The 20358-nt window shown below is 35.2% G+C and overlaps 1 protein-coding gene across 1 annotated transcript in view; it reads right to left on the bottom strand.

Annotated features, from left to right (window-relative positions):
- Positions 1 to 20087, bottom strand: part of Psmd14 (proteasome 26S subunit, non-ATPase 14) — a 107912-nt gene extending 87825 nt beyond the window's left edge. The window contains exons 1-3 of the mRNA XM_026393087.2: positions 19808 to 20087; positions 12560 to 12688; positions 9272 to 9323 (exon numbers count right to left, since the gene is read on the bottom strand). Coding sequence (XP_026248872.1) covers positions 9272 to 9319 — 48 coding nt within the window. The 5' untranslated portion in view covers positions 9320 to 9323; positions 12560 to 12688; positions 19808 to 20087. The remainder of the gene's footprint in view (positions 1 to 9271; positions 9324 to 12559; positions 12689 to 19807) is intronic.
- Positions 20088 to 20358: the final 271 nt, after the last annotated feature.

Below are 20358 nucleotides of genomic sequence, written 5' to 3'. Positions count from 1 at the left end.
AACCACAATGCCATGAAAAAAATAGAGAAATCACTAAGAATTGTATTCAATGCCTTTCACAATCTACTCCAATCTTAATCTGTTTCTTTTCCTTTTATTGCACCTATTCTCTGGCCTTTCTGAATAAGCCATGACATGTATTTCAAATCAGAGCTCAAACATCATCTCGGTTTAGTCATGAACCCCTTTTTACTGGAATAATTGAACCCTACTTCCACTATACTTACAAATCACATTTTCTTCACAATGATCACTATTTTCCACGGAAAGTAGTTAATGTGTGCCAGGCACTTAAAACAATTGTTTGTGCATCTACTTGAATGTAAAGATTCTAGGTAAAGTACTAAAGTTCTTGTTCATCTTGGTATTCCCTACAACCTAACACCCAGTGCACAGAAACTTGAACTACTGCCCTAGCAAATTAAAATTCAAGACAAGGTGACAAATATTATTAATATTTACTTTTGACTAATTTCCAACACTAAAACAGACCCAGAAACTTAAAACAGAAACTTTCAGAAGCTAGAGACTATGTTAAGACCAGTCTCACCTCTTGGGCTCCATTTTTTCTCTTTTTAGAACTAATTTAGCTGCCACAATTTAGGATGGGGTGGTTAAGACAATGAAAAGCCACACTACAGCAATATATGTTTCTAATGCAATCATCTCACACTTTTTAGTAATTTCAAATTTCTAAGCACTTTAAAAAATAAATTTAAAAAATATATTTAAAGTTTAAAGTTATTTTGCATAGTTTAATAATACTAACAAAACCTCTCTTTCTGCTTCATACTACAGATAAATTATACTGAAGATTAAGACTGTAGACAAGCTGGGCACTGTGGCATACCCATAATCCCAGCAGCTCCAAGGGCTGAGGCAGGACTGCGAGTTCAAAGCCAGCCTCAGCAAAAGGAAGGTACTAAGCAACTGAGTCCCTTTCTCTAAATAAAATACAAAATAGGGCTGGGGATGTGGTTCAGCACTTGAGTGCCTCTGAGTTCAATCCCTGGTACAAAAAAAAAAAAAAAAAAAAAAAAAGACTGTAGACAGATTTAATTATTTTATCCTACCATTATTCAAGTACTAAATTTTAAAATGTGGCATCACAAAAAAATAAAACTTTTAGAGTTGTTCAGGAGGTATAGCCCATCATAATAAAGAATTGGGAAAAAGAAGGATGATAAAAACAAATGGGAGAAAATGTTTTAAGATAGTATGAAATACTAATGTCTAATTAAGAACTAAAAGTAAGCCAACAGACATGGCAATCTGAATAATTTCAACACAGTAAAAGAGGAGGAGACTCATTTCTGATATGGGAATTTTTCTGTAACTATCTCATTAAAAATGTTCTTTTTAGCTTTAGTCTATATATCCATTTTCTCTTCTATCTCAATGATTCTCAGATTTGTTTGTTTTCCTTTTAATGTTCTAACACTGAAATGTTCCAATGGGCAATGAAAGAAAGACTAACTGTATGAGGTGGATATTAATTTCAAAGAGAAAAATCATGAGTGATGCAAATGCATGTATATGATGGGATTAAATATTTCATGCATTTTTCTATGATTGTGTTTTTCTCATATACTGACATAATTTTGATTCATTTGTAGTTCACTTCAAAATCTGCTTGTTGTTGCTTCTGATCTGCAGAGCACTTTCTCCAAATTGAAATTTTAATGACTCAAGAAAGGTGGTACAATTTGGCATTGCTATCAATAACATTCAAAAGGATGTGGAAATCTTAAGTATAACAGCCTAATGAATATGGGAATGAAGGGAAAATAAGTTATAGAGACTCAACATAAATATAAGTTATACATGCCTTATCTATGGAAATTTTCACTCCTAATTTTCTATACACATGAAATTAGAGATTGGGGTTGTTTTTATATTTTGATGACTTTCAACACAGAAATATAATTTTTCACCTCACATAAAACCACTTTAAGCATGAGAAAGAAATATTTTCATGATAAAAGAATGGTCATAAACTCACTTTTAACAGATGTTTGACTTTAAGTTAAGTATTTAAACATAGAGTTTATGTCATCATATTTGTTCTCTTACTCTAGGCCCTGAAGGTGTTAAGAACAGGCCTGGTCACTGTCAGAATTTCTTGTGGCTTGGAAGAATTTTTTATTCTAAATTTTAAATTTATTTATTTATTGTAATTTGTTATACATGACAGCTGAATGCATTTCAACTCATAGTACACATAAAGAATACAATTTTTCATGTCTCTGGTTGTACACAAAGCAGAGTCACACCACTCATGTCTTCATACATGTAATTAAGGTAGTAATGTCCATCTCATTCCACCTTCTTTCTTACCCCCATGCTCCCTCCCTCCCCTTTGCCCCATCTAAAGTTCCTCCATTCCTCCCATGCTCCCCTTCCCACCCCCATTACTCATCAGCATCCACATTATCAGAGAAAACATCTGACCTTTGGGTTTTTGGGGATTGGCTTATTTTACTTAGCATGATATTCGCCAACTTCTTCCATTTACCTGCAAATGTCATAGTTTTATTCTCTTTTAATGCTGAGTAATATTCTATTGTGTGTGTGTGTGTGTGTGTGTGTGTGTGTGTGTATATATATATATATATATATAATAGTTTCTTTATCCATTCTTCTACTGAAGGGCATCTAGGTTGGTGCCACAATTTATCTATTGTGAATTGAGTTGCTGTAAACATTGATGTGGCTGCTTCACTGTAGTATGCTGTTTTTAAGTCCTTTGGGTATAAACCGAGGAGTAGAATAGCTGGGTCAAATGGCGATTCCATTCCCAGTTTTCTAAGGAATCTTCATACTGCTTTCCAGACTGGTTGTACCAATTTGCAGTTCCACCAGCAATGTATGAGTGTGCCTTTTACCCCACACATCCTCGCCAACACTTATTGTTGTTTGTATTCTTAATAGCTGCCATTCTGACTATAGTGAGATGAAATCTTAGAGTAGTTTTGATTTGCATTTCTCTGATTGCTAGAGAAACATTTTTTTCATATATTTGTTGATTGTATATCATCTTCTGAGAAGTGTCTGTTCAGTTCATTGGCCCGTTTATTGATTGGGTTATTTGGTTTTATGGTGTTACATTTTTTGAGTTCTTTATATATCCTAGAGATTAGTGCTCTGATGTACATGTGGTAAAAATGTGCTCCCATTCTGTAGGCTCTCTCTTAAACTCACTGATTCAAGTTTGGCCTTTTAATGTTCTTCCAGAGTTTTTGTGTATTCTGCACGTTCTATAATTTTCCCCTTTATTGGATTCTGTGTACTCAAGATTATACACACTATCTTCCAGGACTGAAGTTCTGTTTTCTATGCACTATGTAGTCCAATCTATTAGTGATGAAATTTTAATTTAATTATTTCTTTGATTTCTAGGAGTTCTGCTTGGTGTCTTTTCATTGTTTCTATTTCTTTATTAAAGGAGTCTTTCATCATCTCCTGTATTTTTCTCTCTTAATTCCTTCCTTATATCTTTTTTCAGTTCATCAAATTTTTATAATCCTTCTCTGGGATTTTGTCCACATCATTATCAGTAGGATCTTTATTACGGAATTGTGAATTTGGGGGAGACATTTGCCTGTTTCTTCATGATTTGCAAGGACTTGGACTTGAGAATCAATTGGGATGAATTTCTTACCTCTTTTCTATATGTGTCATTTTGTGGGTACTTATATTTTTAGAACTTTTCTTTATGCTATGTTCATAGAAGTGGTTCAACCTGAGGTCCCTCTCTATTCCTCCTTGGGTCCTTGTTTTAGATTTGGAGCTTTTGTCTCCTTGAGTATTTGATTTGGAGAACTTTAGGGCTCAAGTGGAACAGTTGTGTATGCAGTGAGATTTACTGTTGCTTGGTTGAGATGTGAGTATTTCCTAGCTCCAGGATTTGTACTCTGTGATTATGAAGTGTCCCAATTTCTTTTGGCCACACTTACTGGGGAACCTGGAGTGGTCCTAATGTCAGCAACAGATGTACAACTTCATGATAAATTTCCAGTGTCTACTTGGACAGCTATGAAACTATGTGCAGAAGTTGTGGGGTCAGCATTTAACAATAGTACCAACAATTAAAAAAAAAAAAAACAAACACCATTAACTAGAAAGAAAAAAAAAGAGGAGGAGTTTCATGAGAGTGAATGGAGGTAAGGAAGTAGTGTATGTGAAGTTATTGCAAGATACCTAGAAATAAATAGGAAAAAATTTTAATGAAAGTGTGGAAAGCAGGCTGTGCACAGTTTTCAGACTGTGCCTAAACTTTTGTTACTACATTTTGCAAAGCACTAGTTTGCTTTAAGTCACTCCATTTTGAGTTTAAGGACTGAGGTGGAATGATTCCACACCTTGTTTATATAAGAAAATCACCACCATCTGCCAGAAACAACTGCAAGGTATGAACTGATAAATCACCATGCTAGTAAGAATGATCACCCACTTATCAAATTAATCAGAAGCACATGGATACATGGGCATATCAAACTCATATAGGAAAAACCAGATCCATCAAATGATGCAACCCCTTGGGACCCATAAAAGGAGAGGCATACCAAGACTAGACATAGCAGCATATTGACCCCATCACCTGCTCACTCATCACAAGTCTTGCCCAGGAAAATCGATATAGCAGGAAACCTCTAAATTTCTGTCCTTGATCATTTGCAAAGTGTGGTTACTCTTGCATGTAACAATCATCAAAGTCCCACTCTAAGCTAACACTGTAAACCTGTCCAAGATCTAAACCTTGGACTAGAACAAGTCCTTTGCTTTGACAGGTCTATGCCCTGAAGTCCTGAATAAGTTCTTCAGCTGGCTGGTTCATAATCTTATCAGATCACCTACAGTGACTCTGAATCCACACCTGCTCTCTTGCTGTTGGCTTAGTTCAGCCTTCTGAACACTTTCTTAGCCTTTCTGTAACCTATATATGTAGTTGTGTAAAGTATGGTGCGGGACTTGTTATAGATATTATAGATTAAGACTAGAATAAAAGAACCTGTGATTGTCAGGCTTATGACTATCAGGTGACCCACAAGTATTCAGTGAACTGCCACTGATGAAAGTGGTGTAGCCTGTGAATTTATCATTAGTCAATAAATTCTGACCCTATGGAAAGACACAAATGTGGTTATAAATTTGTGTTTCTCTCTATCAATGACAGCACTCTTCTGACAAGCAGGATGCCCTGGAGTTTTGTTATTTTAGGCAAGGATCAGTGGAGATAAGCAAGGTTGTTTGAGGATAAGACTAGAGGATATGAAAGGATTAGCACTGGAAAAGAGACAGACCACCTCCTTTTCAAAGAAAACCAAGAGACCAGAATGGATAGAGACTTTGATTATTTAAGTTCCATTTTATCTTCTGGCCCAATAATAGTGCCCAAATAAAACAATCAAGGCCAAGTAAGCTCAAGTACAATGAAATTTCAGTATCAACTATGATTATAATACTGATATTTCTGTATTTTATTAATTCCTCCATTTAAAATAAACATGACAAATTAGCACAAAGAGCCCAAATGTCTTCTTACCATATCACTGCGTTATATTAAAGGTATTAAACCTAGCTGTGCTTGGTGGTAGTGTTTTTCCACCATGCAGGAGGCTCAATCCCCAATCCCAAAGTCAATCAATCAATCAATGAGCAAGCAAGCACCAAAGAAAGATTCAAGAAAAATCATAAGAAAAATTCAAGAAAAATTCAAACAAACTAGACATGGTGATACAAGCCTATAATCTCGGTAACTTGGGAGGCTGAGGCAGGAGGAACCCAAGTTCCAAGTTCAAAGCCAGCCTCAGGAAATTAGCGAGGCCCTAAGCAACTTAGTGAGACCCTGTCTGTAAATAAAAATTAAAAAGGGCTGAGGTTGTAGCTCAGTGGTAAAGTGCCTCTGGGTTCAATCTCTGGTACTTTGAAAAAAAAAAAAAGAAAGAAAGAAAGAGGGTTGGAGTTGTGGCTTAGTGGCAGAGTGCTTGCATAAGAAAATTTCAAAAAGATACTGAATGACTTCTACACAAATAATGGAGTCAAGACTAAAAGCAAAAGTTTTTGTGGTATAAATTATCCAATCCTTACTCTGGGTTCTGGGCCCAAGACCTCAAAAACCTTTGGAATTTCCTTAATAATGGTATGTTTGTTATGCTAATGAATGATTCACTCTGGGCCCTTGGGTGGCTCAGGCTGGAGGTGGTTAGTGATTTAAAGGCCTGAAACAGGCCTAATTTCTTAGGAGAGAAAAAAATCTGGATACTGACCTCCATCAGTCAATGATTTAATCAGCCATGCCCATGTAATTAGGTCCCAATAAAAACTTTGAATACTAAGCTGGGCATGGTGGTGCACACCTGTAATCCCAGTGGCTTGGGAGGCTGAGGCAGGAGGTTTGCAAGTTCAAAGCCAACCTTATCAAAACCAGGGACTAAGTAACTCAGTGAGATGCAGTCTCGAATACAAAATAGGTCTGAGAATGCCCTTCAGTGGTGGGAAACCACTCATCCCCCTCCCCCCCAGTTCAATCCTTGGTACAAAACCAAAAAAACTTTGGATACTAAGGCTCCACAAAAGCAGGTGGTGCTTCCTAACTAGTGAACACATCCATGTTCAGAGAGGGCAACAGACTCTGATAACAGAAAGAAAAGGCAGAGAAGCTCTGCATTTCCCCCCACATCTTCTGTGTTCTGGATCTTTTTTATTTGACTGAAACTGTAATCATAAGCACAGCACCTTCTTTGAGTTCTGTAAGCTGATTATCTATCTACATATCTATCATAATGTGATAGAGCATTATGAAGCCTGTGATCAGAGAAGAGTGGGGGAGTATCAAAACTACTAAGGAGGCATGGGCAACACAGTGTAAGACACTGTCTCCAAATATAAAAAAAGAGGACAACAATGGGAAGGGGAAATACCTGCAAATTTAGCAACTAACTTGATCCCATTTTTATTTCCCTGGTACTGGAGATTAAACCTAGGGCGTTGTGCATGCTAAGCAAGTGCCATACCACTGGGCTACATACACCCCCAGCTCTTCACTTGTTTCTAATGTTTTTGCTGTTGTTGCTATTATCTTTTTCGTACTGGAGATTGAACCCAGGGGCACTTAAACACTGAACTACATCCCTGACCCTTTTTATTTTTTATTTTGAGACAGGGTCTCATTAAGTTGTTTAAGGCCTCTCCAAGTTGCTGAGGATGGTCTTAACTTGCAATCCTCCTGCCTCAGCCTCCCAATTTGCTAGGATTACAGGTGTGGGAGACTCTGACAGGCAACTTGTCCCTATGTGTGACAGTTTTACCTTTTCCTTTAAATGGCAAGACAATAACATTGCCCACTGATTTAGAGTTAGAGCAACTTGTGTCTCCTTTTCCCCTACAATTGTTTGTTACACTTCACCTAATGGAAAAAAAAAAGCTATTAGTAATTCAAAGATCTTTGAGTTCTTAAGAGCCAGGGGGTCTGTAATAGAGTATTATGAAGCCTGGGATCAATCACCATCACCAAAATAAAATAGAGATCTTTGACTTATTAACAATACACTTAATATTTCATTTGTTTATTCAAAAACAATACACTTAATATTTCATGTTACAGAAGTAAAACTAAGTATTTGTCAAGTTAGTCCTACAAGAGTAAAATCAAATTTTAGGGAAAAAATTGATTATCTATTTTTGATAAAGGAGATACCACAAATATAAGAACTCCACAAATTATTCTTTTGAGAGCTTGTCATCTAATTGGGGAGATGAAATACATACATGAAATGATAGGTTCTTAAGCAACATATTTGTAAGTTTCAATAAGAATACAAACTAAGGATTATAAGGGCTAATTAAAATAATCAGGAACTGATAAAAAATTATGAAACAACCATTTCATTTTCCATTTAATAACAAAGATTTGCAATGGTCATCCAGATACAATATCACTTAATCTGTAGCCATTACTTCATGTCCAGGATTTTCCAGCATAGATTTATAATTTATTGCATTTAATACTTAAGGAAAGTTATTTGGTTATTTAAATATGCTGCATCTTCTGTTAAGAATTTTACTAAAAGCATTATCTATATCTATAATTTGAAGGTAAATTTGCAGTATCTACATGCCACTCCAGCTCATGACTGACATTTTTATGTGCCAAAGAATGGATTATAAAAATGAAGACTCATGAAGAAATTGGCTGACAGCAAAAAAAAAAAAAAAAAAGAGGGGGGGATATTTAAAACTAACAAAAGTAAACAATATAACTAAAGTCTATTCCAGCACAGAATATAGACTCACAAAAAGATTTCGTCTTTCTAAAGGTGAAAGATGAACAGACCTAATCAAAGATTCTGTACAAGTGATTCAAAAACAGAAAATTTCATTAAGTCTCAAATAAAATTGTTTCTTACAGTAAATATACCTCACTTGGAATGAAGGAAGACAAAGTCATCAATTAGTGATACAGAAAGGAGAGAAAGTTGGTAACTAAAAGGACTATAAAGTTATGTTATAAACATTTCTAACATTTGGTCATAAAACAATAATTACTTAAAAGTCTCAGAAAAGGAACAATACATATCATTTTTTCTGTCAATTAACATTAGGGAAATGGAAGAGCAGAAAGATAATCAGAACTTAAACTAGGAAAGTCTTCTTTAACTAAGGACAGAATATCCTGAGATAGAAATCTATCTACAGGCCATTTTCCTAATAGTATGGAACAAAATAGATGATCATATAAAAACTTATTTAATGAAAATGTAAAAGAAATCATATATATATATATATATATATATATATGAAATTTAAAGGAAAAAAGAGATATTACTCATCAATTCATCTCGGTATAATAATGAACAGCAGGAATTTTTCAGTGTGAAGACTCTACATACAAACAGTCTATGGGTCAATTGTCTAATACTGGTAGTATACCATGTTCACTTTTTCATGTGTCACATCTAAAGTTTACAATGTAAATTTGGAAATAAGATGTTTTGAGTTCTTTTTTACTAAAAGGCAAATTTATAATCTCACATATCCCAAAATTTTAAACAAAACAGAGAAAATTCTTATTCCCAGGAGAAAATTACACTAAATGAGTAAAAAAGTTTCCCACTTGTTATAGTGTTGCAATACAGCAGCCACTAATAAGGTGATCTTACCATTAAGTTACCTCTTGAGTGATTTTCTTTGAAGTAGTTTCTTTCCCTTTGAATAACTACAGAAAAGCTTATAGTTTACACACAAAGAAATACTCATTCTGTATACTAACCTGGCCCAGTCCAGGCATACCTCCTCCAAGTCTAAGAAGTCTGTCCATATTTCTAGAAAATAGAAACAAAGGAAAACGTTTCTAAGCACAAAAGTGTTTGCTCAATTGCTATCTATATAATTCACCTTCAGTCACTCAGTATGTCAAAAATATTGGTGGTAATTACAACACAACATCAGACTTCCTGTTAATTAACACCACATATTAATTCAAGAAGCTGTCTTCCATGCTAATTAACAGACCTTATTTCACTGCTTTGGTTTTGGGTTATCCCCAGTTTTAAAGACAAGCAATCTTAGCATACTTTCAAAACTTTGCTATCATTAAGTTAATTATATTTTCTTATTGTTATCTAATAAAGTACCTGAAGGAGGAAAAAGTGCCTGAAATGCTTATCATATGTATGATTGAATTTCCTTCAATTTGTCCAGAGTGTACAAATAAAAATCCTCACTTTTAAATTAAATTTTAACATCCTCATTAGTAAGTTCTGTGCTAATTAACTTACAGCTTGTCAGTTATCATCAAAACTACATGTGAAAGACATTGTGAGCAGATTATGGATCTCTGAATTAGCATCAAAGGCTTTTTAAAATGAACTCATTATACTAAAAGAAATACTAAAGAGTAAACATTAAGTGCATTAAGATAGTGTTCTAGAACCTAAATAGATATTTTCTGTTATTTCAAATGTTGTAGTGATGTACATCTTTTTCACTAAGGAAATCCAGCTGCTGAATTCAAAGTTAATTGATACAAAGAAGATTAATTTTGAAATATCAATCTGACTTATTTCCAATGTTTAGAATACAGAAGATAAACTTTCTCACGTCTATACTTGAGAAATTAACAGAAGAAATAAAGAAACTGCAAGTATTATCCAATGTTGAATATACAAATAGAAGTCATAATTATTATTATTTTTTTATTTAACTATTTTTTTGGTTGTAGAGTCTTTTTGAAAACTCTAAGAAAAACACCTATTATTTTCTAATTTTACTGATAGCTACACTGTTGAATCAAGATTTACTGCTGGGGCTCGGGATGTAGCTCAAGTGGTAGTGCGCTCACCTGGCATGTGTGAGGCACTGGGTTTGATCCTCAGCAACACATAAAAAATAAAATAAAATAAAGATATTGTGTCCACTTAAAACTAAAAAATAGATATTAAAAAAAAGATTTACTACTGATTTTTCATAGTTATTTAATAGCTATGGTATATCTGCATAAACTTGACCTAAGTAACATTTTATTACAGTAACTAATTTCCATCATTTATACATCTTCTTTTTTCAAATTATTTTTTAAAAGGCCTTGGAGCTGGGCACAGTGGTGCACACCTCTAATCTGAGCAGCTAGTAGGCTGAGACAGGAGGATTGTGAGTTCAAAGCCAGCCTCAGCAACTTAGCAAAGTCCCAAGCAACTTAGCAAGACCCTTTCTCTAAATTTAAAAAAAAAAAAAAAAAAAAAAAAGGTTAAACAGCCCAGGCTCAACCCCTGGTATACAAAAAAAAGGAGACCTAGATTTAATTTTCAGGCCTGCCAAAAAAAAATTTTTTTTTAAAGACAAAAATTAGTAGCAGTACAATAAGTTCTTAGAAAAAGAAAGAATTTTTCTGCTTGAAAATTGCTATAATGCCTTAAAATTCCTTTTCTTCCTAAGTGTTTGCTTTATAAAATGGTTTTACCATAAATTATACTTCAAATTAAGCGCTAAGGGATTAGCCATTTTTCCATGTTCTATTAGTTGGAACTACCATATAAACTAAAACTCAATAATGTACTTATGATCTTTATATTTCCACCTAATCATGTCTGTTGAATAATAACATTTTAATTTTGTTAATTTAACAATGATAATATTGCAAACTTTGTTCATAAATTCCACACATAGACAGGTTCACAAATGGTACAACCCTGGACTCTTCACAAAACATACACTCACATAACTATTATCTAGATAAAGAAACAGAACATTACCAAACTTCAGAAATGTTTCTCAAGCCCCCTTCCAGTCTCTATCACTCTGCAAAGGTAGGATTCCAACTTCAGCAGATTAGTTCAACACAGATTAGTTCTCATTTTTTTGTTTAAGTTTTGTTTTTTCAATATTTTTTAAAGTTGTAGATGGACACAATACTTTTGTTTATTTATATGTGATGCTGAAGATAGAACCCAGGGCCTCACACATGCGAGGCAAGTGCTCTACCACTGAGCCAAAACCCCCGTCCCTAGTTCTCTTGTTTTTAATTTCACATAACCGGAATCATATATACTTTTGTGTCTGGCTTGTTCCATTGAGCATGTTTGTGAGATTCAGAACAGATAAATTCATTTTCAAAAATGAAAGGTCAAGAAAACTTCATAGTCGAGACAAAATTTCCTCTTTATAACTTTAATTTGTCCCCCCAATAAAATCTCCATTAAATGCTCATTAAAATTCCTCAATTCAAATGTAGCATTCAATTCATAGCACTTTTGTGTTTGTGTGTGTATAGTACCATGGATTGAACCCAGGGCATCGTCACAGGTGTAGGCAAACACTCAGCAACAGCTCCAGCCCTTTTTATAAAATTTTACTTTGAGACAGGGTCTCACTAAGTTGCCCAAGCTGGGCTTGAACTTGGGATCCTCCTGTCTCAGGCTCCAGAGTAGCTGAGATTACAGGAATGTGCCACCATACAGAGCAATGTATAGTACTTTTGAAAGCCTGCAGACAAGAAAAAAAAAATTCTGCATATTTTAAAATATGAAAAACATTTTCTCTAGAATATAATACCAAAGAAGAAGGAAATTCTTTTGGATTATTTCAAGTTTATAAAATTAAAGAACCACTGGAAAGAAAAATACAAAGAACTTTGGAATAAATATATTCAATATAGGCCAAAGTTGATTCCCAGATGTGTTCAGTTTGTCTATTCCTCCTATGTTGTTTCTGAAGACTTTACACAGACTCCAGATGCTATGAATAGAAATGAGCCATGCGGGGAGCAGAGGGAAAGAAAATCTGGCAGGTCAAATTTGTGTTTTGAGAAAAATTAGATATCTCAACAAACAAGAAAAAAAAATCAGCATATTAAAACATTTAAGGGAGGATGACCATATTTAATAAAAATATGAACATCTGGAAATGAAACATATTGATCAATATTTCAAATAATCCTACTTTTAAAAATCTGATTATCTATCACATATTCATAATTTAATGTCAGGTAAAAATAACACATTTTCATAGTATTTATCATATCCTGCAATACTTAAAAGTAAAATACATTCTTAAACCTCACCTGTTCAGTAACTATAACTCTTAAGGTGTTAAGCTATAATTTCTTGGGTTTGACAAATTTCTTCTTAATTCAAACTCTTGCTAATTCTGGCAGGTATAATTTTTCCCAAGTATTTATTTTCTTTCTCTCCTAAAAAAAGAAAAGAAGATACAATTATTTTGAGAATTAAGGAGGATATTTTTATACCAAAATCTTTTAAAGAAGCAAAATTCCTAAAAATGAAATGAAAATAATTTATTCCCCTTGTGCTAGGCACAGAATCCAGGGCTTTATGCATGCTGAGCAAGCATTCAACATTAAGTTATATCCCCAGCCCTAAAATTGTTTAATCATCACTTCCTGAGAGCACGGAATGATTCATTATCCCAAGCAGCTACAGAGCACAGTGATTAACCCTGCATCCAAATTGTTTGTATATTTCATTTTTGTGTATTAACTTTAGGAACTGACATTTTATGGCTTTTAGTCTTTCTGGTGGTCTTTCAAAGAACAAAATTTATATTTTTAAACAGAACAAAATTAATTCGATCATGCAATTAACATGTTAATTACACACTACAAATCTATGATGTATTATGGGAATTTAGTGATGTCATTTTTCTTATACTTTGAAAATTTGCTATTCAGCATTCCTGGAATTCATTCACTATTTCTTAATTATTCATGACCATGCCCAAAAAGTTTAAAATAAAGAGAAAATGAAATAGTAAGAACTATATAAAATAAGGCAACAGTGAAACAAATTATAGCACTGAATCATCCTTCAGTTCTGCTTGCCCAAACCATTGATTCACCTTTTTTAAAAAGATGTAAGACTAAAGACACCATTTTGTAATCTTTTAGGTTTCACTGAACACAGCTGAGAATTTAAAATTTTTCATTTTCCACCCATAATGGCAATGGGAAGAGAATTAACAGAGAAAAAGGTTCATAATTATTAAAGAAACACAAACTGAAGGCAAAGAAACAGGTTAAAAGCACTCAAGTTTCCACTAATGACAATAAAATGGATGGTGGGGCTGGGATTGTGGTGCAGCGGTAGAGCGCTCACCTGGCACGGGCAGGACCCGGGTTCGATCCTCAGTACCACATAAAAATAAAGGCATTGTGTTATGTCCATCTACACTTACAAAGTAAATATTTTTAAAAATAAAATAAAATGGATGGTAGTGATGATGGTGGTTATGGATGGTGGCAATTCAACAATGCAAACACACTTAATGCCACCAAATTGTACAAAAAATAATTAACATGATAAATTTTATGTGATGTATATTTCATACCCCACACCCTAGCACACACACAAAGTAAAGCAAGTGTAAGAAGAAAAACCAGAAGTACTGACATTCCAGTACTTCTTTGTTGTTGAGAACTGTCTTGCACAATTACAGTATAGTACTTACTGGCATGCATCATTGGCTCTCTACACACTATATGACAGTAGTGACCACACAGTCATGATAATCAAAAATATCTCCAAAAAACCAAACATGAAGGCACAGCCTATAATCCCAGAAAAACAGAGGCTGAGGCAGGAGGACTGTAAATTTAAGGCCAGCCTGGACAAGTTAGCAAAAATCTGTCTCAAAATTAAAAATACAAAGGTCCAGGGATATAGTTCAGCAGTAAAGTGCCATGGTTCAATCCCAAATACCATTAAAAAAAAAAAAAGTATCCAAATATTACCAAATCACTCTCAATCGAGAATCAAGGATGTAAAGCTCAAACGGCATGCATCTTAAGAAGGCAATATCCTAGATAAATTTTCTCAAACTTAAGAACCAAAAAAGTGCTGGAACAATTTGAGAGTTCTTTCAAAAGTTAAAACACAGAGTTATCATGTGACAGACCAATTCCACTCCTAGAAATACATACCCCAAAGAACTGAAAATAGGTCCTTAAAACAAGTACAGGTACATGCATGTTTATAGCAATACTATTCTAAATAGCCAAAAGGTGGAAACAGGGCTGGGGATGTAAAGTCAGAAGTATAGTACTTACTGGCATGCTCAAGATCTTTGGTTAGGTTCCCACCACAGAAGGGAAAAAAAATGCTTATAATCCAAATGTGCACCAAAGGACCAATGGAAAGCAAATTCTACTACATACACACAATAGAATATATGGAATATTATTCCACTATAGAAAGGAATGAAGTACCAATCAATACATGTTACAACTTGGTGGAAGTTCAACATTCTGCTGTGTGTAAAAAGACAGGCATAAAAGGTCACTTATCATGTGATCCCACTTACATAAAATATTCAATAAATCCACAGAGACAAAACGCAGAATAGTGGTTTTAAGAGAAAAAAGGAAAATGGAAAAACTACTTAATGGATACAGAATTTTATCAGGACTGATAGAAGTGTTCTGAAACTAAATTGAGGTTGTAATTGTACAAGATGGTGAATGAACTAAATGATACTAAACTACTCACTTTAAAATAGTTAATCTTATGTGAATTTCCCCTCAAAAATAGATTTCTAAGACCATAAAAGAAAAAAATAACAGTCTTATATAGTCAGTTATCCAACAAGGAGTTCACAACATACTATTTTGCAGTAAGCCCCTGTTTTGCTAAAAAGATAGGTAATATATTCTGTGATCTTTTTTTTTTTTTAAGAGAGAGTGAGAGAGGAGAGAGAGAGATAGAGAGAGAGAATTTTTAATATTTATTTTTTAGTTCTCGGCAGACACAACATCTTTGTTGGTATGTGGTGCTGAGGATCGAACCCGGGCCGCACGCATGCCAGGCGAGCGCACTACCGCTGAGCCACATCTCCAGCCCCTTCTGTGATCTTTTATCGTGCTGCCAGTTTATGCATGGACAAACGCTAAAGTGTACACAAAGGTGAATAAACAAGAAAGAAATAATGTAGAAAAAAAAGTCACTGGACTAATTCTAACTGGTGTTTATAAATCTAAAAATAAAAATGTTGCAATTACAGAGCAAAGATGATGGCTATTCTCTACTGAACAACCTATGAGTTGTCAATGTATTATAACTGGAAAAATAAAAAAGCTCTAGAGGTGGATAGTAGTGATGATGGTGGTTATGGATGGTGGCAATTCAACAATGCAAACACACTTAATGCCACCAAACTGTACAAAAAATAATTAACATGGTAAATTTTATGTGATGTATATTTCATACCCCACACCCTAGCACACACACAAAGTAAAGCAAGTGTAAGAAGAAAAACCGGAATTAATAAGCTAAGGACTACCAGAGATGTATATGAACTTTTGTGGGGTTTTTTTGGTAGTGTTGAGGATTAAACCAGGACATACACATGCAAGGCAATCACATGCTAGGCAATCACACTAGCACTGAGCAGTTACTGTAAACACTACAGAAGTATTTGAACACAGAACTGATCTTTACCAGACAGCTATGTTCCAGGTTTTATACATAATGACTGATGAGCAGTTAATTACATTCAGAGAATGTTGCCTTCGGATGTACATATACCTTCAAAATCAGGAAAATAGCCAGGCGTGGTAGCACACACCTGAAATCTCAGTGGCTCGGGAGGCTGAGACAGGAGGATCCTGAGTTCAAAGCCAACCTCAGCAATGGCAAGGCACTAAGCAACTCAATGAGTCCCTGTCTCTAAGTAAAGTACAAAAAAGGGCTGGGGATGTGGCTCAGTGGTGGAGTACCCCCGAGTTCAATCCTGGGTACCAAAAAAAACAAAAAACAAACAAACAAACAAAAAAAACCAGAATAAACATTTGTATTTGCTGTGTGTAATTTTATTAACATTTCTAACATAATTGTTTTTCACTATCCCCTTATTTTCCTTTCTGCATTTTTGTAAAATGACCTAAAAATGCAAAAACTAAAAAAGCTCAAATGGATCCAAATGGGAAATGGTAATGACTATTTTCCCTGGAGCTATGACTCTGCAATTAAGAATGCCAGGATTCAAATACTGGCTATAATACTTATCAGCTCTGTTCATCTTTCTCAGCCTCAGTTCTCTCATCTACAAAAGGGAAATAAATACAGTATCTCGTAGAGTTGTTTAGAAGATTAAAGAAGACAATGGACTTAGAAAAGTTTTTAACAAAATCTCTGACAAAAAAAATTACACAGTGAATATTAGCTTGCTATCATTAGCACCACCAGTATGCAATAAGCTTAGGTACCAGTGCAGACCCACCTTCCTCACAAAGTTTACCATTAATGGGTTTCAAAACACCAGGCATGTTTCATAGTACTAAATTAATCATATTGGAAACAACAACTTACATTTTGCAGAATTTAGCAAAGACATTCACAAAGTGTTACACTACAACCCAAAACAGAACATTTTTAATTTTTATACATAAAAACAATATAAAAGTATAGATTTTTACACCTATCAAAAGCTGAGGTCTTAGGCTGGGGACACAGCTCAGTAATAGAGTGCCTGGGGTACAAGAGGCTTAGGGTTTGATCCCCAGCACCACCAAAAAAGAAAGAAAGAAAAAGACTCAAAAGATCACTCATAATAGGATGAACTTTATTTAAAATACTAAGACTATAGTAAAAAGTATTTATACCTAATATAACATCATATATAAAGTTATGTTTAGACACCTAATTGGCAAAAATAAGTACTACTACTTTCAAATGTTGATGACTCCTCACTTTTTCTTAATCTCTCAAGTTAATATCTAATAGAACTTAATATTGTTTGATCATGTACACACTAGATTTAAAATAAATTATTTAAATATTTATAGATAATTAATGGAATCATGGATAACTCTAAAAAGCAGATGCTTCAAAATTACATTAATTTGTATTTTTTAACTTTTCAAATTTTTTACCAGGGATACTAGTATCTCAAAAGTGTATAATACAAAATCATGATATCCTTACCTATTCAGGCTTATCACTGTTTCCTAATTCATTGTTCATTTTTCACTCCCCAATCCATTCTGCAGTTAAATACTATTACTTCTCCTGACTAATGCTAAATCCTTTTCAAACTACCCCATATTTATGATCTCACTGTATTTCTAATTCCTCTGTTCTGATTTGTAAAAAGTAATTACGAACTTTTTCTCACTCTTGACATTTTTGAATAGAAAAATTAGAAAGAGTTAACATTAAACTTAATTATATAAATAGGATTTGGAAAGCAAGATTATTCTCCAGTTTAGAAGAATCAGGATAGAATTAAAATACCTAAGTGTCTAATTACAGCATTCAAGTAAAACATTTATTGAGTACTAGCTTGTGCACCCAAGAAATTTAGTGGCTTGTGTTGAAAGAATTTATCATTGATAATCGTTTACATTATAAAAATATTTAAAGTAAAGAGAGCAGTGTAGAGTAATAAAGGCTCTGGAACCACACTCAACCTATAGTGGAATGCAGGCTTCACCACCTACTCACTATATTTGTGGGATCAAGTTTCCTTTCTCTAGATTCTAGATCTCACCTATAAAACACCTTGCAAGTTCATTGTCAGACTAAATCCAAAGTCATCTAATATACTGCCTGGAACATTTCTACACACCCAATAAATGTTGCTGTTATTTTTATTATCTTAAAACTGGAAGAGATTATTCAATCCAATTCACTTGTTTTACAAATGAGGACACCAATATAACACAAAGCAGAATATAAAATGTCAAATGAGCCCAATCAGGTGGCACAGGCCTGAAATACCAGTGGCTTGGGAGGCAGAGGCAGGAGAAGCCATCCTCAGCAACTTAGGGAGGCCCTAAGAAACTCAGTAAAATGCTATCTCTAAATAAAATACAAAAAAGGGCTAGGGATGTGACTCAGAAGTTAAGTGCCCCTGGGTTCAATTCATGGTTGCAAAAAAAAAAAATTTAAAATGTCAAATGAGTGCAACAAAGGTATATGAGAAGTTCATGAGCAAGAATTCACGTTGAGTACTCAGGTAAGGCTTTCACAGGTGAACAAGGACTTATGAAAAGAACATTCTTATAAAATTAAAAACCAAAAAAGCACAATTGCTTCTTGTTACTGATTTTCAGACAAGTGGTTCCGAACACAGATATTAAGCAATAAAAAATGGGATGAACCCATGTAAGAGGTTCATAAAAAAAAAAAAAAATTCAGTTTTTCAATTAGAATGGCAATGTAGTATTTACAACACCTTGGAGGGAAAAGAAGACTGAATACTGAAAACTTTCTTCTCTTGGCAAGATTTAATTTTGTTCTGGGATAAATTCAAGACAACAGGCTTTCCAATAAATATCACTTCACTAAACACAATTGTAGTTAATTCTAGATCACTATATATCTTAATCTCTATACATGCACAATAACCCATGGAATTTGTTTAAAACATGTAAACTTTTAATGAACTACTAGGTTGCCTTATGTCAAGGGCCACCACAATGTTAATTATCTCCCCTGAAACTGTGATCAGTTTTTTATTTCAACATTATCAATGTTGGCTTTATTCACATTAAGTCAGCATCATTAAGAACATACTTTTGTAAACAGTAAAAGCAAAAATCATTTTCACACTAAAACCATAATTTTCTGAGCTAATTTTTCAAGCATTAATGTTTGATTATTTTGATTTCTAGAATTTTTCAATCAGTCATTGGATTTGTATGTAGACTTTCGAAAATTCTACATATTCTTTTGACAGACACTGAGCTGAGTTTCCAAGAAAATTAAGTTCCAAGAAGTAACATACAACTGATTACCGAAAGCAGTAAATGTAATCAATTCACCAACCACTATGCAATAAGGGTGACATTAAAACATAGGTTATAGGCACAATAAGAATAACTTTATTTTGAAGACATTACGTCTCCGAGGGTTTCTGGGGTTTGTAGGGAATTTAAAACCTAACATGCAAAGGGAAAGAGTCAAAGTTTACAGAAGGGACAAGTGATAAAGCAAAGTTTTATCCTCTCTCCCTTGCTACCCTGAGTGCTTTTAAGTTTTTCAAAGCAGGAGCAACTATCGACACAGCACAAAGAGGTCATAAACAGGGTTTTATCTGTATAGGAAGAAGAGGTTGAAAGCTATGCTGAATTCGGCAAAGCAGAAACGGTTGAAGGAAGGGGACTAAATGCAGACCAGACCCTGCCAGAGACTCCGAGAGGCTGGCGAAGAGTACGAGGGAGCCTGAGATCCTCCCTCAGGGCCCTGGCCTCTGGTGGCAACTTGGCTGGGCGGCGTGACTCAGGAAAGCACAGGGCTGACGGCGGCCTAGAGCGGCTGCCTCCCCGGACGTGCCGGGCCTGACTTCTCAGCCTCACCTGAAGGCGGACGGTGTGGGAGGTCGCGGTCTGGACCCTTGTCTAGCCTTTGCGGTGACGCGGCCGCAGCAACAGTTCAGACTCGGCCCGGCTCTGGCTCCGCGAACCGGCGATGAATCAGCCCGATTCCATTCAAAAGAGTCGCCCGGGCCCCTGCCGTGAACCACTTCCGGGTTCACTACTCTACTTCGGCTTCCGTTCCCCCGACGGCCAATTGGAGATGGCGCGGGAGTCGGTCGGGTGTCCCGGGAGGAGCACGCCGTGCAGGCGGCTCGGGCTGCGTCTCTTTGTGGGGGGCGGGGCGGAGCGGAGGGGTGTGCGAGGCTGAATTTGGCTGCTCCGGCACCACGGATATCCTTTTTCTCCCTCTCTCTCGTCCACCTCCGCGTTCCGGTGCTGTGGCCGGGATCTGGGAGCTGTTAGTATTTGGAGTCCAGAACGCCTTCCGTCTCGGTTCACCGCTTTCAAAAAAGGAGAGCTCCCTTGGACTACACTTGGTGACCAGGGAAGGGGAAAGGGGAAAGGGGTGATGGGATCATCCTCTTTCTCGT

Source organism: Urocitellus parryii, chromosome 1 (assembly GCF_045843805.1).
Source record: "Urocitellus parryii isolate mUroPar1 chromosome 1, mUroPar1.hap1, whole genome shotgun sequence".
NCBI classification, from domain to species: Eukaryota; Metazoa; Chordata; class Mammalia; order Rodentia; family Sciuridae; genus Urocitellus; species Urocitellus parryii.
This window is presented reverse-complemented; position numbering and strand designations above follow the sequence as displayed.